Source organism: Pezoporus occidentalis, unplaced genomic scaffold (assembly GCF_034315485.1).
Source record: "Pezoporus occidentalis ecotype Australia unplaced genomic scaffold, CSIRO_AGI_Poc_V1 ctg225, whole genome shotgun sequence".
NCBI lineage: Eukaryota > Metazoa > Chordata > Aves > Psittaciformes > Psittacidae > Pezoporus > Pezoporus occidentalis.
In genome coordinates, this window is record NW_026914128.1 from 764,129 (window position 1) to 779,462 (window position 15,334).

The 15,334-nt window shown below is 43.9% G+C and overlaps 1 protein-coding gene across 6 annotated transcripts in view; it reads left to right on the top strand.

The window, feature by feature from the left end:
• Positions 1–15,334, top strand: part of MTA3 (metastasis associated 1 family member 3) — a 122,868-nt gene that overhangs the window by 17,363 nt on the left and 90,171 nt on the right. For all 6 annotated transcript variants that reach the window (XM_062620928.1, XM_062620929.1, XM_062620931.1 and 3 more), the window contains exons 4-6: positions 4,361–4,487; positions 12,649–12,712; positions 13,795–13,912. In XM_062620928.1, coding sequence (XP_062476912.1) covers positions 4,361–4,487; positions 12,649–12,712; positions 13,795–13,912 — 309 coding nt within the window. The remainder of the gene's footprint in view (positions 1–4,360; positions 4,488–12,648; positions 12,713–13,794; positions 13,913–15,334) is intronic.

The window sequence follows — 15,334 nt, forward strand, 5'->3', positions numbered from 1 at the left end:
AGGGACAACTAGGCGAATAAAAACCTAGTTGCAGGGTCTGAGTGCGGCTGTTGTGGTTAAGGGTTCATACTGTGTGTGGAGCCCCTTGTCTTTATTAGTGATGGGAGCGGGCAACGTGGAGTGCTCTCACCATGTTTGTAGATGTCACCACAGTGGGAGGATGCTTGAGGGTTCCTAGAAAGCAAGAGGAATGGTCTCTCTCGAGCCTGAAGGTATTTCAGTGGGGAAAAGTGCCAAGTCCTGCACCTGGGAAGGAAGAGCCCCTGCCAGGGATGCAGGCTGAGGACAGCGGGGGAAAGGCCCTTGGGGTGCTGGCAAACAGCAGCTCCTTGGCAGTGAAGTTAGCCAGCAGCATCCCGAACTGGATTACCAGGCACACAGCCAGTAGATCCAGGCACGTGATGATCCTGCCCGATTATTCAGCACTTCTTACATCACATCCAGGTACCGCATCCAGTTTTAGGTCCCCAGTACAGAAAAGTTGCTGATAAATTGGAGCACGTTCGGCAGAAGCCACCATCATGGGTGGAGATGGAGAGGCTGTGGTGTGGGATTTGAGAAGGAGCGAGCTCCCAGTGCCTATGGGGAAGCTGCGGAGAAGATGGAGCTGGACTCTGCAGTGACTGAATTGAAGCAGGAGCGATTCAGATGAGATACAAGGAAAAGACTTTTCACCGTGCTTGGGTTGCTGGAGAGGTTACGTGGCCTCTTTCCTTGGAGGTTTTCAGGACCTGGCTGAATCAAATGTTGAATAACCTGGGCTGACCTCACAGGTGAGGCAGCTGTGGGGGGGAGTTGGTACCAGAGACCTTTTTCCACGGCTCTGAGAGCCAGCCAACCCCTAGGTGAAAACAACATCAGCAGCTTGGTGGCAAGAGAGGGAGAGCTTTATTCTTCCTCTTAAAACTGAAGGTTTACTGCTCCTCCCTGAAGATAGGCTTCAGTATTTAAACTAACTTCCCTTGCTTTCTGTTGCAGTAGACAAGGGGAGCAGATGGTGGGTAATTTTGACTTAGTTAAGGAAGAGTAATATATTAGAGGAATTTAACATGTTTGCTAGCTGATGGTTAAGTATAGACTGGCTTGAGTCACACTAAAACCTTTCAGTATCTTTCAGGATTTGGTGGTTGTGTTTTTTCGAGGTTATTTTTAAGCCATTTTCTCTTAAATGGGAGCATTCTGTTTCTAGAGGCTTGCCCTCAGTTTATTTTGATTTCGGTTGTAAAAACAAGCAGTACTTCCTAGTGGCAAGCTTCAGTCATCACCTTACTTAACTAGAAACAAAGCCACCGTGTCCAAAGTTGAGGTGACGCGGACAGTTGTCTCCTCATGCTCCCTAATGCATTTTCTCATGATGAATCCACAAATTAAATGGGGGGGGGGAATTGATGCATATGTAAAATGAATGAGGATTCCCGTTTCTTCCCAGTGTCCATGGCTCGGTCGAGTCAGTCAAGTCTTACTTACACCAGGGGGAAAGGGAAAGGGTAAGTCTGCAGCACTGCCACTGAGGGTATCACCAGGATCCCTCTGCTTTTCAGGGTCACAGTAAGTATTTGCCATTGCTGATTAAACAGGCTATGTGTAAGAAACGAAGCTTTACAAGTGCACTGGGAGATGCCGGTGTTTGCGCTCCAGGATGTTTTTCTTTACATAATGAAATATACCTTGTAAATGTATATAATGTAAATAAATACACAGTCATACCTAAGGCTTCTGCAGCGGAACAGTTTTAAGTTGAACTCTGTTTTTGCTCCAGCCTTGGAGCAGTGAGGCCTGGGTCTGGCATCACCATTTTGCTGCATCAAGATACCTGCTGGCTCCGAGCTGTTGCTTTGTTTTTCATCCTGAGTGCTGACAGCGTGCTTAGCTTCGGGCTGCATCGCACGTGATGCAAATCTGAGTCAAGAAGGTGAAGAGATCTCCAAAAGTACTGGAAGTTCATTGCCACTTTTCTTCTGAGAGGTGTTAAGGCCTGATCTCTGCAAAAACCTGGTTCAAAAGCAGCTCTCCAAAGGTTTGTTCAGGTGCAGAATTCTTTGTATTGCTGTGAGCAGATCGGTTTTGTATCTACTTGCTGTCAAGCAGATGCAGTGTTCTCATTTCTTTACGGTGTGCACCGTTTCCTTCCCTGCTACAGGTTTGTGTTACTGCTGGGGCAAATTATAGTGGTTTTGCTAAATGCTGATCCTGCTGTTAGCATTGGGTTTATATTGTAGTGCTGAAGAAGAAAGCTGTGTACTTAACCTGGTGATACTGTGTGAAGAGTGGAAGTGTCCTGTGTCTGGCCATGGTTGGTTCTGCTTACTCCTGAGCTTGTCAGGTCAGGAGTGAAATCTGTGCTGTGTCATTCCTAAGCATATGACAGAAAAGTTTCACTGTTTCATGCTTAGGTTTGGAGTGTCTTGGGAGATCTGTGTTGGAGATGTTTAATTTCAGCTTCAGGCTCTTGGGCTGTTGGATTGTTGGCTTATGTGAGATGAGTACAATAAATATGATTAAAAACTGGGGGGGGGGGGGGGCTTTAAATCCTTTCTCTGAGGGAGCTTTAAAGGTACTTGAGCACAGGTGTCTAAAGCCATTTGAAACTCTGTGATACCATCTCTGTCTCCCTGCAGCCTCTTTAAAATGACGTATATTCTCCTGTGTTCTGTGCCATATGTGCAGTCATATGTTTTGGGTATGTCAGTCTGAAATGCTCCCAGACACCTGTGTTTGGATGCCTGAATGGCTTTCTAGCAGACAGCTTTTTGTCAGCTTTCTCAGATGGTTATAACAGAAGAATACCTTGCTTTGATAGCTTTCAGGAAGGAGAGATGAAGTAAATAGCAAGCTGAGAACTTCGGACGTGTAGAATAATACAAGGCGTGCATCGATTTAAGAAATCCCCAAACAATAGAGCAGTCACTGGCTTGGCTTGGTATTGTAACACACACAAAAGCGAAGCAGCGCAAGGAATTCGTTCCTCACTTCCCACCATTACAGGCAGGTATTCTGCCATCCCCAGGGAAGCAGGGATCCAGCACGAGTAACTTCCCTGGAAAGGCAAACGTCATCGCTCCGACCGGCCCGCCTTCCTGCTTCCCCCAGCTTTGTATGCTGAGCATGACCCCATAGAGTGTGGGACATCCCTTGGGGTCACTGTCCTGGGTCCCCTCCCAACTCCTCGTGCAGGTGTGAGGAGCAGAAGAGGCCTTGACTCCGTGTAAGCTTCTCAGCAGTAGCTAAAACATCCCTGAATTACCAGCGCTGTTTGCAGCACAAATGCAAACCCAGCCCCGTACCAGCTGCCATGAAACCACCGTGAACATGAAGCTTTTTACATCAATTTCTATCTTTTTCTTTAGTTCCCTTATTACAAAACTTTGCAGAGATTTATCTTTTTTTTTAAGGTTTATTTACTGTGAGTATTCTAGATGGCAGGATAACTCTGCACTGAGCTGTGGCCTGACTTGAACCTGTACGTGCAAGGCCGGTGGGGTGTCAGATGAGAGCTGGGGGAGTCTTGTTTTCATTTTGGCGTTTCTTATTGTGTCTCCCCACAGAACATGCCAAAACAAGGAGGGTGAGTGGGGCAGACTGCTTTTATTTCTTCCTTTATGTTCCCAGTTTACTGTTGTTTTAAATCTCTAAAGGGAATAATATTCCTTGATTTTGTTATAAGTGAGGTAATACTCGGGAATTCCAGATAAGAACCGTAAAAGAAGTTTTTCCATTGAAAATACCCTTCAAAAATGATACCATTTACGATTTGCTGCTGTAGATGCTGTCTTCTAGATGGAATAGTGCTGTCTTGCTTTAAACAGAAATAATTGTAGGTCTTTTTTAAACACGGAAATACACTATTTGTTGTCAGTGCCTAGTGTATGGAAGGCAGTAATTGTCTTAGATTGTGACTTGGCAGCCTTGGACTGCAGTTGTGTGTGGTCATTCCTGTTCATAGGAAGCATGCTTTTCCCCAGGACTCCTGTAACAGTTTTAGTAATACCAGTACCAGCAAGAGCAAGTCTAAGCCAGGACTGTTCGGCAAGCAAGAGGCACCCCCAGAGGAAGAAACAAGGTGAAAGAAGGTGGAAGAAGAGTGACTAATACTGTTAGGATTGTTCTTCCTGCTGTGTGAAAGACATCGATGCGTAGTACAGTAGGAGAGGAGCAGGGTATTTTTAAGAGTTTTAAGTAGAAGGTATGGAATCCAAACTACTTAATATTCTGCCAAGTTACATAAACTGTAGCCTTGCTAAACTCATCTTTGCTTTGCAGTAGTCGGGGAGGTTGCTAAGGGGTGGGGGATGTCAAGTGAGATGGCTGCAGGGGTGTTATGCACAGAGTTAATTTCGACCTACGCTCTGCTTCTCTGCAGAAGAAGTTGAAGAAGAGTCTGAAACTACAGTTGAGGTTGATTTGACTGATAAACAGAAACATCAGCTGAAGCACAGAGAGCTCTTCCTTTCTCGCCAATACGAGTCCCTTCCGGCAACGCACATCAGGTAAGTTGAAGTCAATCTCATTGACTCCGTGTGTTCTGTAGCTCATTTCAGCCTCTGTCTTGCAAAAGGATGTGATTGATCACAGTGGAGTTGTGCCAGGTTGACCCACTTGTTGCTTTGGAAGTACCTTTGTTTTTCCTTCTGTTGCTTCATGTCTGAGCCTTGGAGGCAACAAGAATCTCAGCATCAGTTGGTAATGCGGTATAAAAGGTCAGCCTGCTCTGCTTTGGAAGAGTTGTTTAATTACTTTGTCTGGCCAGAGGATCTTTGATTGTCTGCGCAGGGAAGCCACAGATGGCTTTGGAAGGGAGGCAGAGGCGCAGTGGTCAGTGCTGCAGTTTCAGGCTGCATGCATTTAAACATAAATTATCCCAACTCCAGGGCATGTGAAGGAGGTCGTGATTGAGTTTGGCTGAACGTTGCAAAAGCATTTCAGGTATTGTTTGAAGTTGCTCTAATGCTGATGTAGGAAGGGGGGCTTGCTAAAGCTCAGAAAGGGTTTATTAATTTTCTCTCTGTAAATGATGTAAGCACTTATGTCATCCTCTATTTAACAGTCAAGGAAATTCTTACTGTGTTGGGGTGGGAGGTGATGATGGAAAAGCAAGAGCATAGCGACAGGGAGGAGTGTAGCAAAGTGTAAAAGGGGCTCTCACATTGCATTTCAAAGGAGTTTTCATTTTCTCATTACATCCAGCTCCTCTCAGCCATTCCAGACCATAAATAACTAGCAGCTAGAAAAAAAAAGCGTGTATGCTCCAATAGGAAAACCACTTTGTATGTGCATATGTATTTCCTCTCTTGTTGGCAAATGCGTGCCTTTTCTTTCTCAGCGCCAACAGAAAACTGGGAGTTGTTGCATTAGTTTCCTGTGCTTGATTCAGCTAGTTTTTCTCTGACTTTGAGAAAGTCATTTAACTGTCAAATCTCTGCTTCTCGAGCTATAGCTGGAGATAATAATCCTCCTGCAGAGTTCCTTTTACTTCCTTTGACATTTAGATATCGAAAGAAGGTATTCTCTTCTCGGAGAGAAGATTACATATGAAAAGTATTGTAAATGTCTCCTCACCTCACAGCTCTGAGAGCAAACACAATAGTGGTTCTCCAGTACATCACAGAGACACCAGAAAACCATGTGAATCCATAGTACACGCAGCACTGCACAGCGTGCGGATGCAGAGTGATGACTTGCATCTCCTTTTCGGAACACCTGAATGCTGTAGGGCTGTGCTGTCATGTGTTACCCTAACGTGTTACTTCTGCCTCTTGTCCCATCACTGTGCTCCTCTGAAGAGGAGCCTGGACCTGTGTTATATATCTTTTCATTAGGTAATTGAAGACAGCAGTAGGATTTCTCCCTTCAGTTGTCATCCCTGAAGAGTGAACAAATCCCATTTAGTATCATCTGCAGACTTGCTGAAGGTGTTAATGAAGATCTTAAGGTGTTGGCCACCTGGGAGATGCCACCTGTAACCAGCTGTCAGCTGGTCTTTGTACCCCTCTCTACATCTCTTTCAGCCTAGTTTTTCCCACCTTATAGTCTGCTTACCTAGTCCATATGTTGCCAATCTGTTTGAAGGACCCTGGCACACAGTGCAAGCTATGATAAACCCAGGGTAGATGACATTCACTGCTGTCACTCATCTGCTAAGTCAGTCATCTCCATATAAAAAGCTGGAAGATACTCAAGCAGTAGAAGTCTGAGTAGTACCATTCTGTGAGTCTTTGCTCTTACCACGTGCAGTTTTAGCCCCTGCATGGGAACAGTTGGATTTACAGGAGAAACTAAATGGTACAGTGGTATAAACTGGAGAGTGGGGGTTGGCTCTCTCAGGAGTAAGAGTACAAAACCTCGGCCCCTTTGAACGGACAAGAAGAAAGCTAGAAGTGCTCTTAAGAGAATGAAGGAGGCTGAACTGTCTGTGATTGCTTTTGGCAGCTACAGGGCTTGGACCTCTACAACTTCAGCCAAGGAAAGAAGCTGAGTTTGGTTGCCTTTCTGCTTGTAATTCAAGGGAACGAAACTTACCTGCTGCGGTCTGTTTTTATTTGGTTTTTACTAATGTACTTTCACTGCTTTTGTTTCATCTTTCTTCCAAACTTTAGCCTTCTCACTTTCTTCTTCAGCTGAAAGGCAGAGAAAGTTCCAGCCCTCCCTGAAAACCCCTCCGACCCTCACTCCCAACTGCAAATACAGCCGTGTCTCATTTCTACACCTGGTGCCACTACTTTATAGTTGAGGTGCCTTGCAGTTATTTTATCGGGGCAGGTTTCTTTGATGTCCAAGCCTAATTCTGAAGCTCTTTGGTCTGTAATGTTGAGTTTTGAATGATTCTGATGTAATTTGTTAGCTTTTGAATGACGGAAATACAGTTTAATTCCTTATTCTCATACCTTTTATATTGCCATATATTACATGAAAGTCTCTTGAGATATAAGGGTTTCTTTGTTATAACTATACAGATTTTTTAGACTTCATCTTATTTCCCCTTCTCATTCGGTGCAGGCAGTGCAGTTGTAGTTAAACAGGGCAGTGGTGCCTTGTGGACACAGTGCTCTCCTGCATTGAAATACATGTAAGAAGGTGTAACTGCCTAGCTCAGAGCGGCATCGTTCTGGAGTAGTGGCATGTGGAACACTGCAAGTTTAGGTCTCAAAGACAAGGCTTGGTTACCTTAGTGCCTGCTTGTCAGGTTACAAGTGAAACTGTTCCCTCCTTACCTGCTCAAATGTGTAAGGTTGGTAGCACTCCTCCAGTGAATTATCTTTCCTTCCTAATCCCTGCGTGTTACAGAGGCAGTTTGCCAGGCACTGTAGTCCCCAGATGTTCTTGAAACAGTTGTGCTGCCAGCCAGGCTCACTGAACACTCCGTGGTGTTACTGTCACGCTCTGTCTGCACCCAGAACCCCTGTGGGTGGCTCCTGTAAGCAGTTCCAGTCTGGAGAGATGCACTGGGTTATCTGACTTGGGCTTTAAATCTCCTTTTCATTCGTGAGGTCTCAAGAGTCAATAGGTGATAAATGGGTTTTAGATTGCTGGAAAAGCTCGCATTAACTTCTGAGATCATGTGTGATTGCTTTTAAATGTAGTACTTCATAGGCATTGAGTAGAAGAATTTATCCTTCAGGGCTTATCTTGCCATTTCATTATCTTTGCTTAGTTCTTGTTTGCTAATAACTGTGTTTCAATCTTGGGGTTGTGGGTTTTTTGTGGTAGTGGTGTTATTTTAAGTGTTTGGGAAGCAAATGTAAGCCAAGCGTTCTCAGATGTCAGTACAATCGGGTGTGCATCTTTTGGACTGCCCTATACTACAAAAAGAACTCATGCAAAGTAAGAAGAGGCTTGTACACTGATGGTTTGCCTGAAGTCAAGACAGCTTGAGAATGGAGACAAGTTTCCAAGAGTGGGGGCTATTTGTGAAAAGGAAGGAGTATTTCAGACACAGTTCTGTTTGTTTGCTGTCATGTTGGTGATTTAGTTGGTTGATGCAGTGGTGTGGGGTTGGGTTGGTATACTTTATGCTGTGCTTCCTTCTCCCTGATCTCGTCAGGCATCACTAATACTGCTACTTCAAGCAACTAAAGTGCAGAGAAATACTTCTTTTTTGGTCAATGTGGGATTCCTTCATTTAAAACACACCAAAAGGTGTGAAGCTCAAAACAGACAGGGCAGGCCATTTGACAGAAGAAGGGTGACTTTTAAAGCATGGCACCGTAGCATGTGGTGGTATGGCCTCAGGATTTCTAGTTTTGGCATTCTTGGCAAACCAGAAGTTTCTGGGATACAAGGGGGGGTGTGTGTGCATTATATACCTCACGTGTGCCTGTATACGTGTCACACAATGGTTTGGGTTGGAAAGGACCTTATGATTATGTAAGTCACAACCCCATGCCACGGGACGCCTTCCACTAGACCGTGTCATCCAAGGCCCATCCAGCCTGGCCTCTCTGTGAGACACAACTTTTAGCTACTCTTATAAAAGCTCACGTTGAGCCTTAACAGCCTGGTATAAATCAGACTAGATAAGGAGTGAATCTGCTTTGCATAGGCGTGTGCTTACCTGCAGATTTGGATTGTTAAGGAAGGTATTCTTCTTTTCTGAGCTGCATTGATTCAGAGCAGAGGGACTCTCCCAATAGCATTCAGCTAATTCTGATGTGAATAAAGGTGAAAATTCACTTCAGGCCAGAATCCTTTTCTCAGATATGGTCAATAGCCGACACTAGTAACAGCGTAAGAAAAAGTGTATTTATCAGTGGAAACTTGTCATTCAGATACCTGAAAATCAGTACAGAGTTCCCTCTAGTGACATCATTACAAAGCAGGAGTCTTTCAGATGGTGCAGAACTTCCCAGTGCCATCGCATGGAGTGATGTGCATTGCTTCTGAGCCGGGCGACTCGATGGTCTTAAAGGTCTTCTGCAACCTAAATGATGATAAGATGCTGTGAGAAATCATTGCTAAGCAGACTGCTGTGGTTTAGTTCAGTGTGTGCATTGCTGCTGCTGCTGTGTCACAAGTTAGCAACCTTTTACTTTTTTGGAACCAATTATTCCCTAAAGTAAAAATACCGACGAGTTGAGTTTCCTGTAGCAGTTTATAGAAAGTACATATGTGGTTGTGCTTATTTTGAGTATCAAAACATGTAGTTTTACTGTTCCCAGGCCAAGAAAACGCTCACCTCTGTCTGTGGCACTCGGTGCTTTGCTCTTTCTACTCGGTGTTTTCTTGCAGACCCTTCTCAGCCACAGAATACAAGATTCAGTGAGCAATGGAGGCTGGAACAGTACGGGTGTAAATGCGGTTTTCAGTGGTAATGTGTTGAAGCTTGTTTGAGATGTGTGTGAGTTCACAGATCCCTACATTTACCTCTTAACGTTTCTCCAGCTATCAAGGTAGGATCTTCTGGCAGGGCTGTTGAATGTTTTGGCTCTCCTGCTCACAGCGTGGCAGTTTAACCATAGAAACGGTGTAAATTGTTGCTGAATGGCAAAGTCTCCGTTAATTCTGCCTTTTGTAAATTTGCCTCACGTTGGGAGTGTTTTGTCCTGTTCAGATTATGGCTTGGAATCAGTGGGGAGAACTGCATGAAAGCTGGAACCTCAAGAATGTGCAGTTTACTTGAGCACCCATGTCAGTTGTGCTTGACAGCTCCAAGAGGCTGCACTGAATTCTCACTCGTTTGGAGTTCTCAAAATCAGCACTCCAGCTTTAATTAAGACTAAAACTCAGATTTTTATGTCTGAAAGCCACATGCAGCATAAAAAGCCTGGGCTGCCTGTGCGATCTGTGCGTATGTGTAGATGCCAGGCAATTACTGGTTCATCTAGATGTACATAAATCAATTTACTGTGCATTCTGTTTCGAATTCTGTTTGATCAAGGCTGTGTTCATCAGTAATATCAAGTTTATTGGTCTCTCTTTTGGTCACAAAACCACCATTTTACGCTGTTCAGGAGACTGGCATCATTTTGTTGGAGGCACAGATCGCAGTAGTATTCACCTATCAAATGTTGGTTGTTTTTTCCCCCCCCTCATGTTTGAGACATCTCCTTAAATGAGCAGAGCCAAACTCAAGCCAGTTAAGTACAAATTGGTACAATGCACTTCTTTCTTCTGACATTTCTGAATATCTCAAACGTTAAGCTCTAGTTAGGGGTCTGTTGGAGATTTATGTTGACGCTTTCCTTTTCTTTGTTTTAGTGTTGTGCAATAGCTTGCTCTCCAGTTGTAAATACCATTGCAACAGGGAAAACTTGAAATTGCTGTAAAGGCTTTGGTGCGTGTCTGTCAGCATCATTCACTTGAGCAAGGCAAGTTCAGGTTAGGTTTAAGGCAGAAGCTCATCCCTGTGAGGGTGCTGAGGCGCTGGCACAGGGTGCCCAGAGAAGTGGTGAATGCTCCATCCCTGGCAGCATTCAAGGCCAGGTTGGACAGAGCCTTGGGTGACACGGTCTAGTGTGAGGTGTCCCTGCCCATGGCAGGGTAGCAGAGCAGGAATTGTAGAGCTTTCCACTGGCTTAAAAGTAGGGGCTGTGCCAAAACAAACAAGGACTTTAACTGCTCAAAGCAGTTGCTGTTGATTTTGGTTCATCTTGCTAGTTTTCAAAGGTAAGCATTTGCATCAGGTTTTGATATCTTGGTAAAAAGTGAAACTCCACTTTCCATACATATTGGAGGGTGATGACCCAGACATTGCAAGCGAGATGTCTGGGGGGGTTGCACTGTTTGTTTGCTTGTTTGATTTGGGTTTTTTTGTCTTGGTTTGGGTTGTGTTTGTTTCCCCCCAGACACACATGAAGTGTATCTTCTGGAGAATTTGGTGCTTTGCTTTATGTTGCTTACCCAGGCTATATTTCACATGGTTAATGCTTTAAAGAAAAGAGCAAAGATAGAACTTGTAGCTCTGGTTCCTAGGATGGCGGAAGCAAGTGAATACTGAGTGCTTGATATGATAGAGGCAGGAAACACCTTGAGCATATATATAGGCAAGTTGTTGTCTCCTTTTATTGCAAGACCTTGAAATCAGTTTTTATCGCAGCCTGATTTAATAGCAAGTTTTGTTGGCATTGTTGTCAGCACAGTGGAATAACAACTTCTTATTTGTGCCCAGGTTAAATACAAAGTACATCTAAGAGCAGAAAGGATTCTGAAGGGACGCTTTAGTCCCGTCAGAATTGAGTTTTAAGTGAAGACACAGAAGCTAACCTCCTTTTGTCTGCAGTTATTTGTCTATTGCTGAGGTGTCCGAGGCTTTCCCTCAACATTCGTCCAAAGGAAATTCTGCCTAATTTTGCAGGAAGTAAAAAGAGGTTTTCTGAATACTTCACTTGATAAAAAGGTCAAACCCAGGTGTATAAATAATCTTAACATCAGTGAGACCTTCGGGTGCTGTTTGCTAGCAGTTCACCGTGTTGGTAGCAGTTGAGAATGCTGCTTGGTGCAAAAATATAGAATAATTCAGAGAACCAGATAAGAGGAAGGTTTCATATCTCATCTCAAAAAAGCTAGGTAATTCCTTCTACTTTTTACCTTAGTTTGGTTATTTTTTGTGAGAGCTTCCCCTGTTTCAGTCTGAACCCATCACCCCTTGTCCTGTCGCTGCAGTCCCTGATGAAGAGTCCCTCTCCAGCATCCTTGCAGCCCCCTTCAGACACTGGAAGCTGCTCTGAGGTCTCCACGCAGCTTCTCTTCTCCAGGCTGAACAGCCCCAGTGTTCTCAGCCTTCGTCTTCACGCAGGAGGTGCTGCAGCCCCTGAGCATCCTCACGGCCTCCTCTGGACTTGCTCCATGTCCTTCTTATGCTGAGGACACCAGCACTGCACACAGTGCTGCAAGTGGGGTCTCACCAGAGCAGAGTAGAGGGGCAGGATCACCTCCTCCTGCCTGCTGCTCATGGTCCTGCTGATGCAGCTCAGCACAAGGGCTGCATCAGTGTGGTTTTCTTTAGAATCCCATTTATTAACAATAATTCTGCAGTTATTTTTGCAGAGAAGTTGGAGGCCGAGGAGTTTGAGGCCAAAGGAGCACTGGGGGAGAAAGGGATGAAGAAGGGGTGGGGGCAATGTGGTCCAAGCCCCATTATGTTATTATCTAGTGGTGTAATACCAGGGGAGATCCATACCCTTGCTGAAGAACAGGAAGGTTTTGACTGGCAGCCTGCATAGAAATGTGGTAGTTAGCATTTTAATGTGGCCATAGGAGAAATTGGTAGAATCCCATGGTTCAGTTCAGAAAAGAACAGTGTTTTACCAGGCCATTGGCAAAACCTTGCATAGCTCCTACTTTGGGTTGTTGTCACATTGGGCACTGAACTTACTGGGGGTGAGTCACTTGGAGGTGATGCTTCATTCAGCCAAGCATTAGTAACTGTGTATGTATTTATTGTTTGCCACAGTACTCTCTTGTCCCTTTATTGCTTCTCTCTTTCTGAAGCTGTTTCCCAGTTTGACAGAATTCCTGTGTGATTGAGGGCATGGCTTCATTCATTTGGTGGCTCTGATGTTCATTTTGGTACCTCAGAAGTATCGCAATGTTCATTTTATAGTCTATGAAAGAATTAACATAATAGTTTTAAGTATTTTCTTGGAAATAACTTCCTGACCTCATAAAAAATGGAACTTTGTGAAAAGTTAACAGTCCTTCCTTGCATTTGTGTAGGGGAAAATGCAGTGTTGCACTTCTGAATGAGACTGAATCTGTGCTGTCATACCTGGAGAAGGAGGTAAGGCGTGACTTCTGTTCGGGTAAATACTGGGATGGGTTTATGTGGTGGGGTTTTTTGTGACTGTGTTAGTAATAAATGGGCAAATAAGAGTTTGAAAATCTTTTCTTGAACTCTATTATAAGTTAGAAAGATGACATGGTAGAAAACACTGATTTGGAAAACGTCATTGAGCCAAGTGTTTTTTTGCCACTCTCACATGATGGGTTTGGTCTTAATATGGTTGTATTTCAAAAATCATTAATTCCAAGCAATTCCTAACATATACTACAAAAGCAAACGATCCAGACGTTTTCCTGTAGACACCGAAGGGGGAATTCACGTGGTGCCTTTTTCCCCTCTTGTTTTATCTTTGTTTCTTTATCTCTTTCTTTTTCCATCCCTCCTCCCGCTCCCCCAGATGGATTCTAAAAAGAAGAATATTCTGTAGTGAATGGGCAGAGAGAGCAGGAGAGGCTCCTGAGGGCAGCTTAGCCAAGGAGTTTAATTCGGGTGTCTCTGAATTACTGCATGGCACTATCTTCTCACCTTCGGTTTCTTGTGAAAGGAACTGACAGTCGCATTGCAAAATACCCTCAAAACACACCCATCTGTCTTCAGAGTGTTCTAATGCAGTGGGCTCTACCTGAAATGAGCATGTTTTGTGTTCCTCCACCAAACCCGCTGATAATCAGTAATAATCTTCTGCAGACAGGACTTACTTACCCTTCGGGTGACTGTAGCAGGTATTTTGGTGTAAGTCCTTTTCAGCCACTGGCAGTGTTTCATGCTCTTTTCAGATTGAGTTGTAATGCAGAGTCAATCCGGTAGAGATTTTGGGGAGGAAACGCGTTCAATTCAGAAAGCAGTTAGCATTAATTCTTTTCAACCCCCTTTACACTTCTTTGTGTATGAATCTTCTCATTACTGGTCTGTTCTGAAGCAGCGATGAGAGCAGCTTCAGCGAGCCATTTAAAAGTACTCGTGAAACATCCTTCTTATTTCGAGTAAGGAGGACTGTACCAAACCTGTGCTCTCTTCAAGTGTGCGTGGATGGTTGATTTAAAACCGTTATGGTGTTGCAAATGTCTCTTCTTTTTTAGGATACCTTTTTTTATTCACTGGTGTATGATCCATCACTGAAAACGCTTTTAGCAGACAAGGGAGAAATCCGAGTGGGGCCTCGCTATCAAGCAGATGTGCCAGACATGCTTGCAGAAGGTAAATCTATGATCTTTGACCAGTCAAAACCATTCTTACCTTGCATCATTACTTCTGCTCACTTTCTGAACTAACCTAACCAGTACAGACATAGAGAAGGTAAAATGGTAGGTGCTAGAAAGTAGACAAATACGACTAAATGTCATGAAGAAATGCCTCTTGAATAGCTGCTGAAAGGATGTTACGTTTCCAGATTGTGCATAACACAGTTAAGGCAGTGTTTGTTCATTTAACTGTACAGTGCACTTTAGCTCTTCAGTATAGGCCTGATGGTAAGATGCTGGGGACCAACCCATTTTGTAGAATCAGCACATGGTAACAGATCAAGGGAAAAGCGTACTCTCTCTGTCCCTTTTGAGACAGGCTCTGCATAGAGAGCGTGTTTGTGTCTTATGTTAAACTAGTGGCTTCCATCAAACCATCTCGCCTGTTCTGTGGCAGGACAGAGACAAATCTCTCCAGTCTTGGCATATCTTTAAAATCACTGGTATTTAGGTTGTATTTTATCTATATATAATTGAGGCGCAGGGCGTTGCGCCTCAGTCTTTTGCTGCATGGGAGCTTGATTCTTTTAAAGAGAACTTCAAGTGCAGTATGTACTTAGTGTTGAATGTTATTTAATGGAAGTGATTGCAGCGGTGTCTTCCGTTTGAGGTGACATTTACTTAGTGCATTTTAAAATAAGCTGGGTGTTTCTCGGTGAAATGTGCCTTCTGCAGCGAGTGCTCACAAACCAAACTTTCCTCAGGATTATCTGCACATGGATGGATACAATTGTCAAGAATCTCTGTATTACTCCTCAGTAGGAAGAGATGATGTGACAGGAATATCACTTGCCGTAATTCTCAGGAGTTCTGAATGCACCAAATGGGTACATTTGTAACGTTAAGTGGTGTGTTTTCCATTTGTCACGGGCTGCTTTTTTGTTCCTGCACTTGTTTTATTTCACATAAAACAAGCATTATTTCTACAAAGCGTGCTTATTAAACTGAATAAAACAAGAACAATTTGACTTCTAGCAAGTGGCAGATTGTTTTCTAGTGGATACATTAGAAATTCCATTTTCTAATGGAATGTTTAGTAGCTCACCTGCATGGTTACTCTTAACTTTTAATAACCAGAAATAAGCCCGAGGAAGTCTTTTCCAGTCGTGTATGTAAGGGATGCAGCCTTGTTTTAGAACAAGTGTGCCTCTCATAGGGAAGCAGCTATTTCTATAGACATTCATATGCCCAAGAGGAAAGCTCCCAAGAGATTAAGACAAAAAGACTTGTCTCAGTGTGTGTATCAGGTAGGCAGGAAGTACTGATGTGCTGGGTTTTCAGGATGAGCTAGGCTTGTCTGCTAGACAGGAAGTCTTCCCCCCTAAATTCTAACTCAATGCAGAGCCTAATTATGGAATAGTGACTACTACGTAGGAAG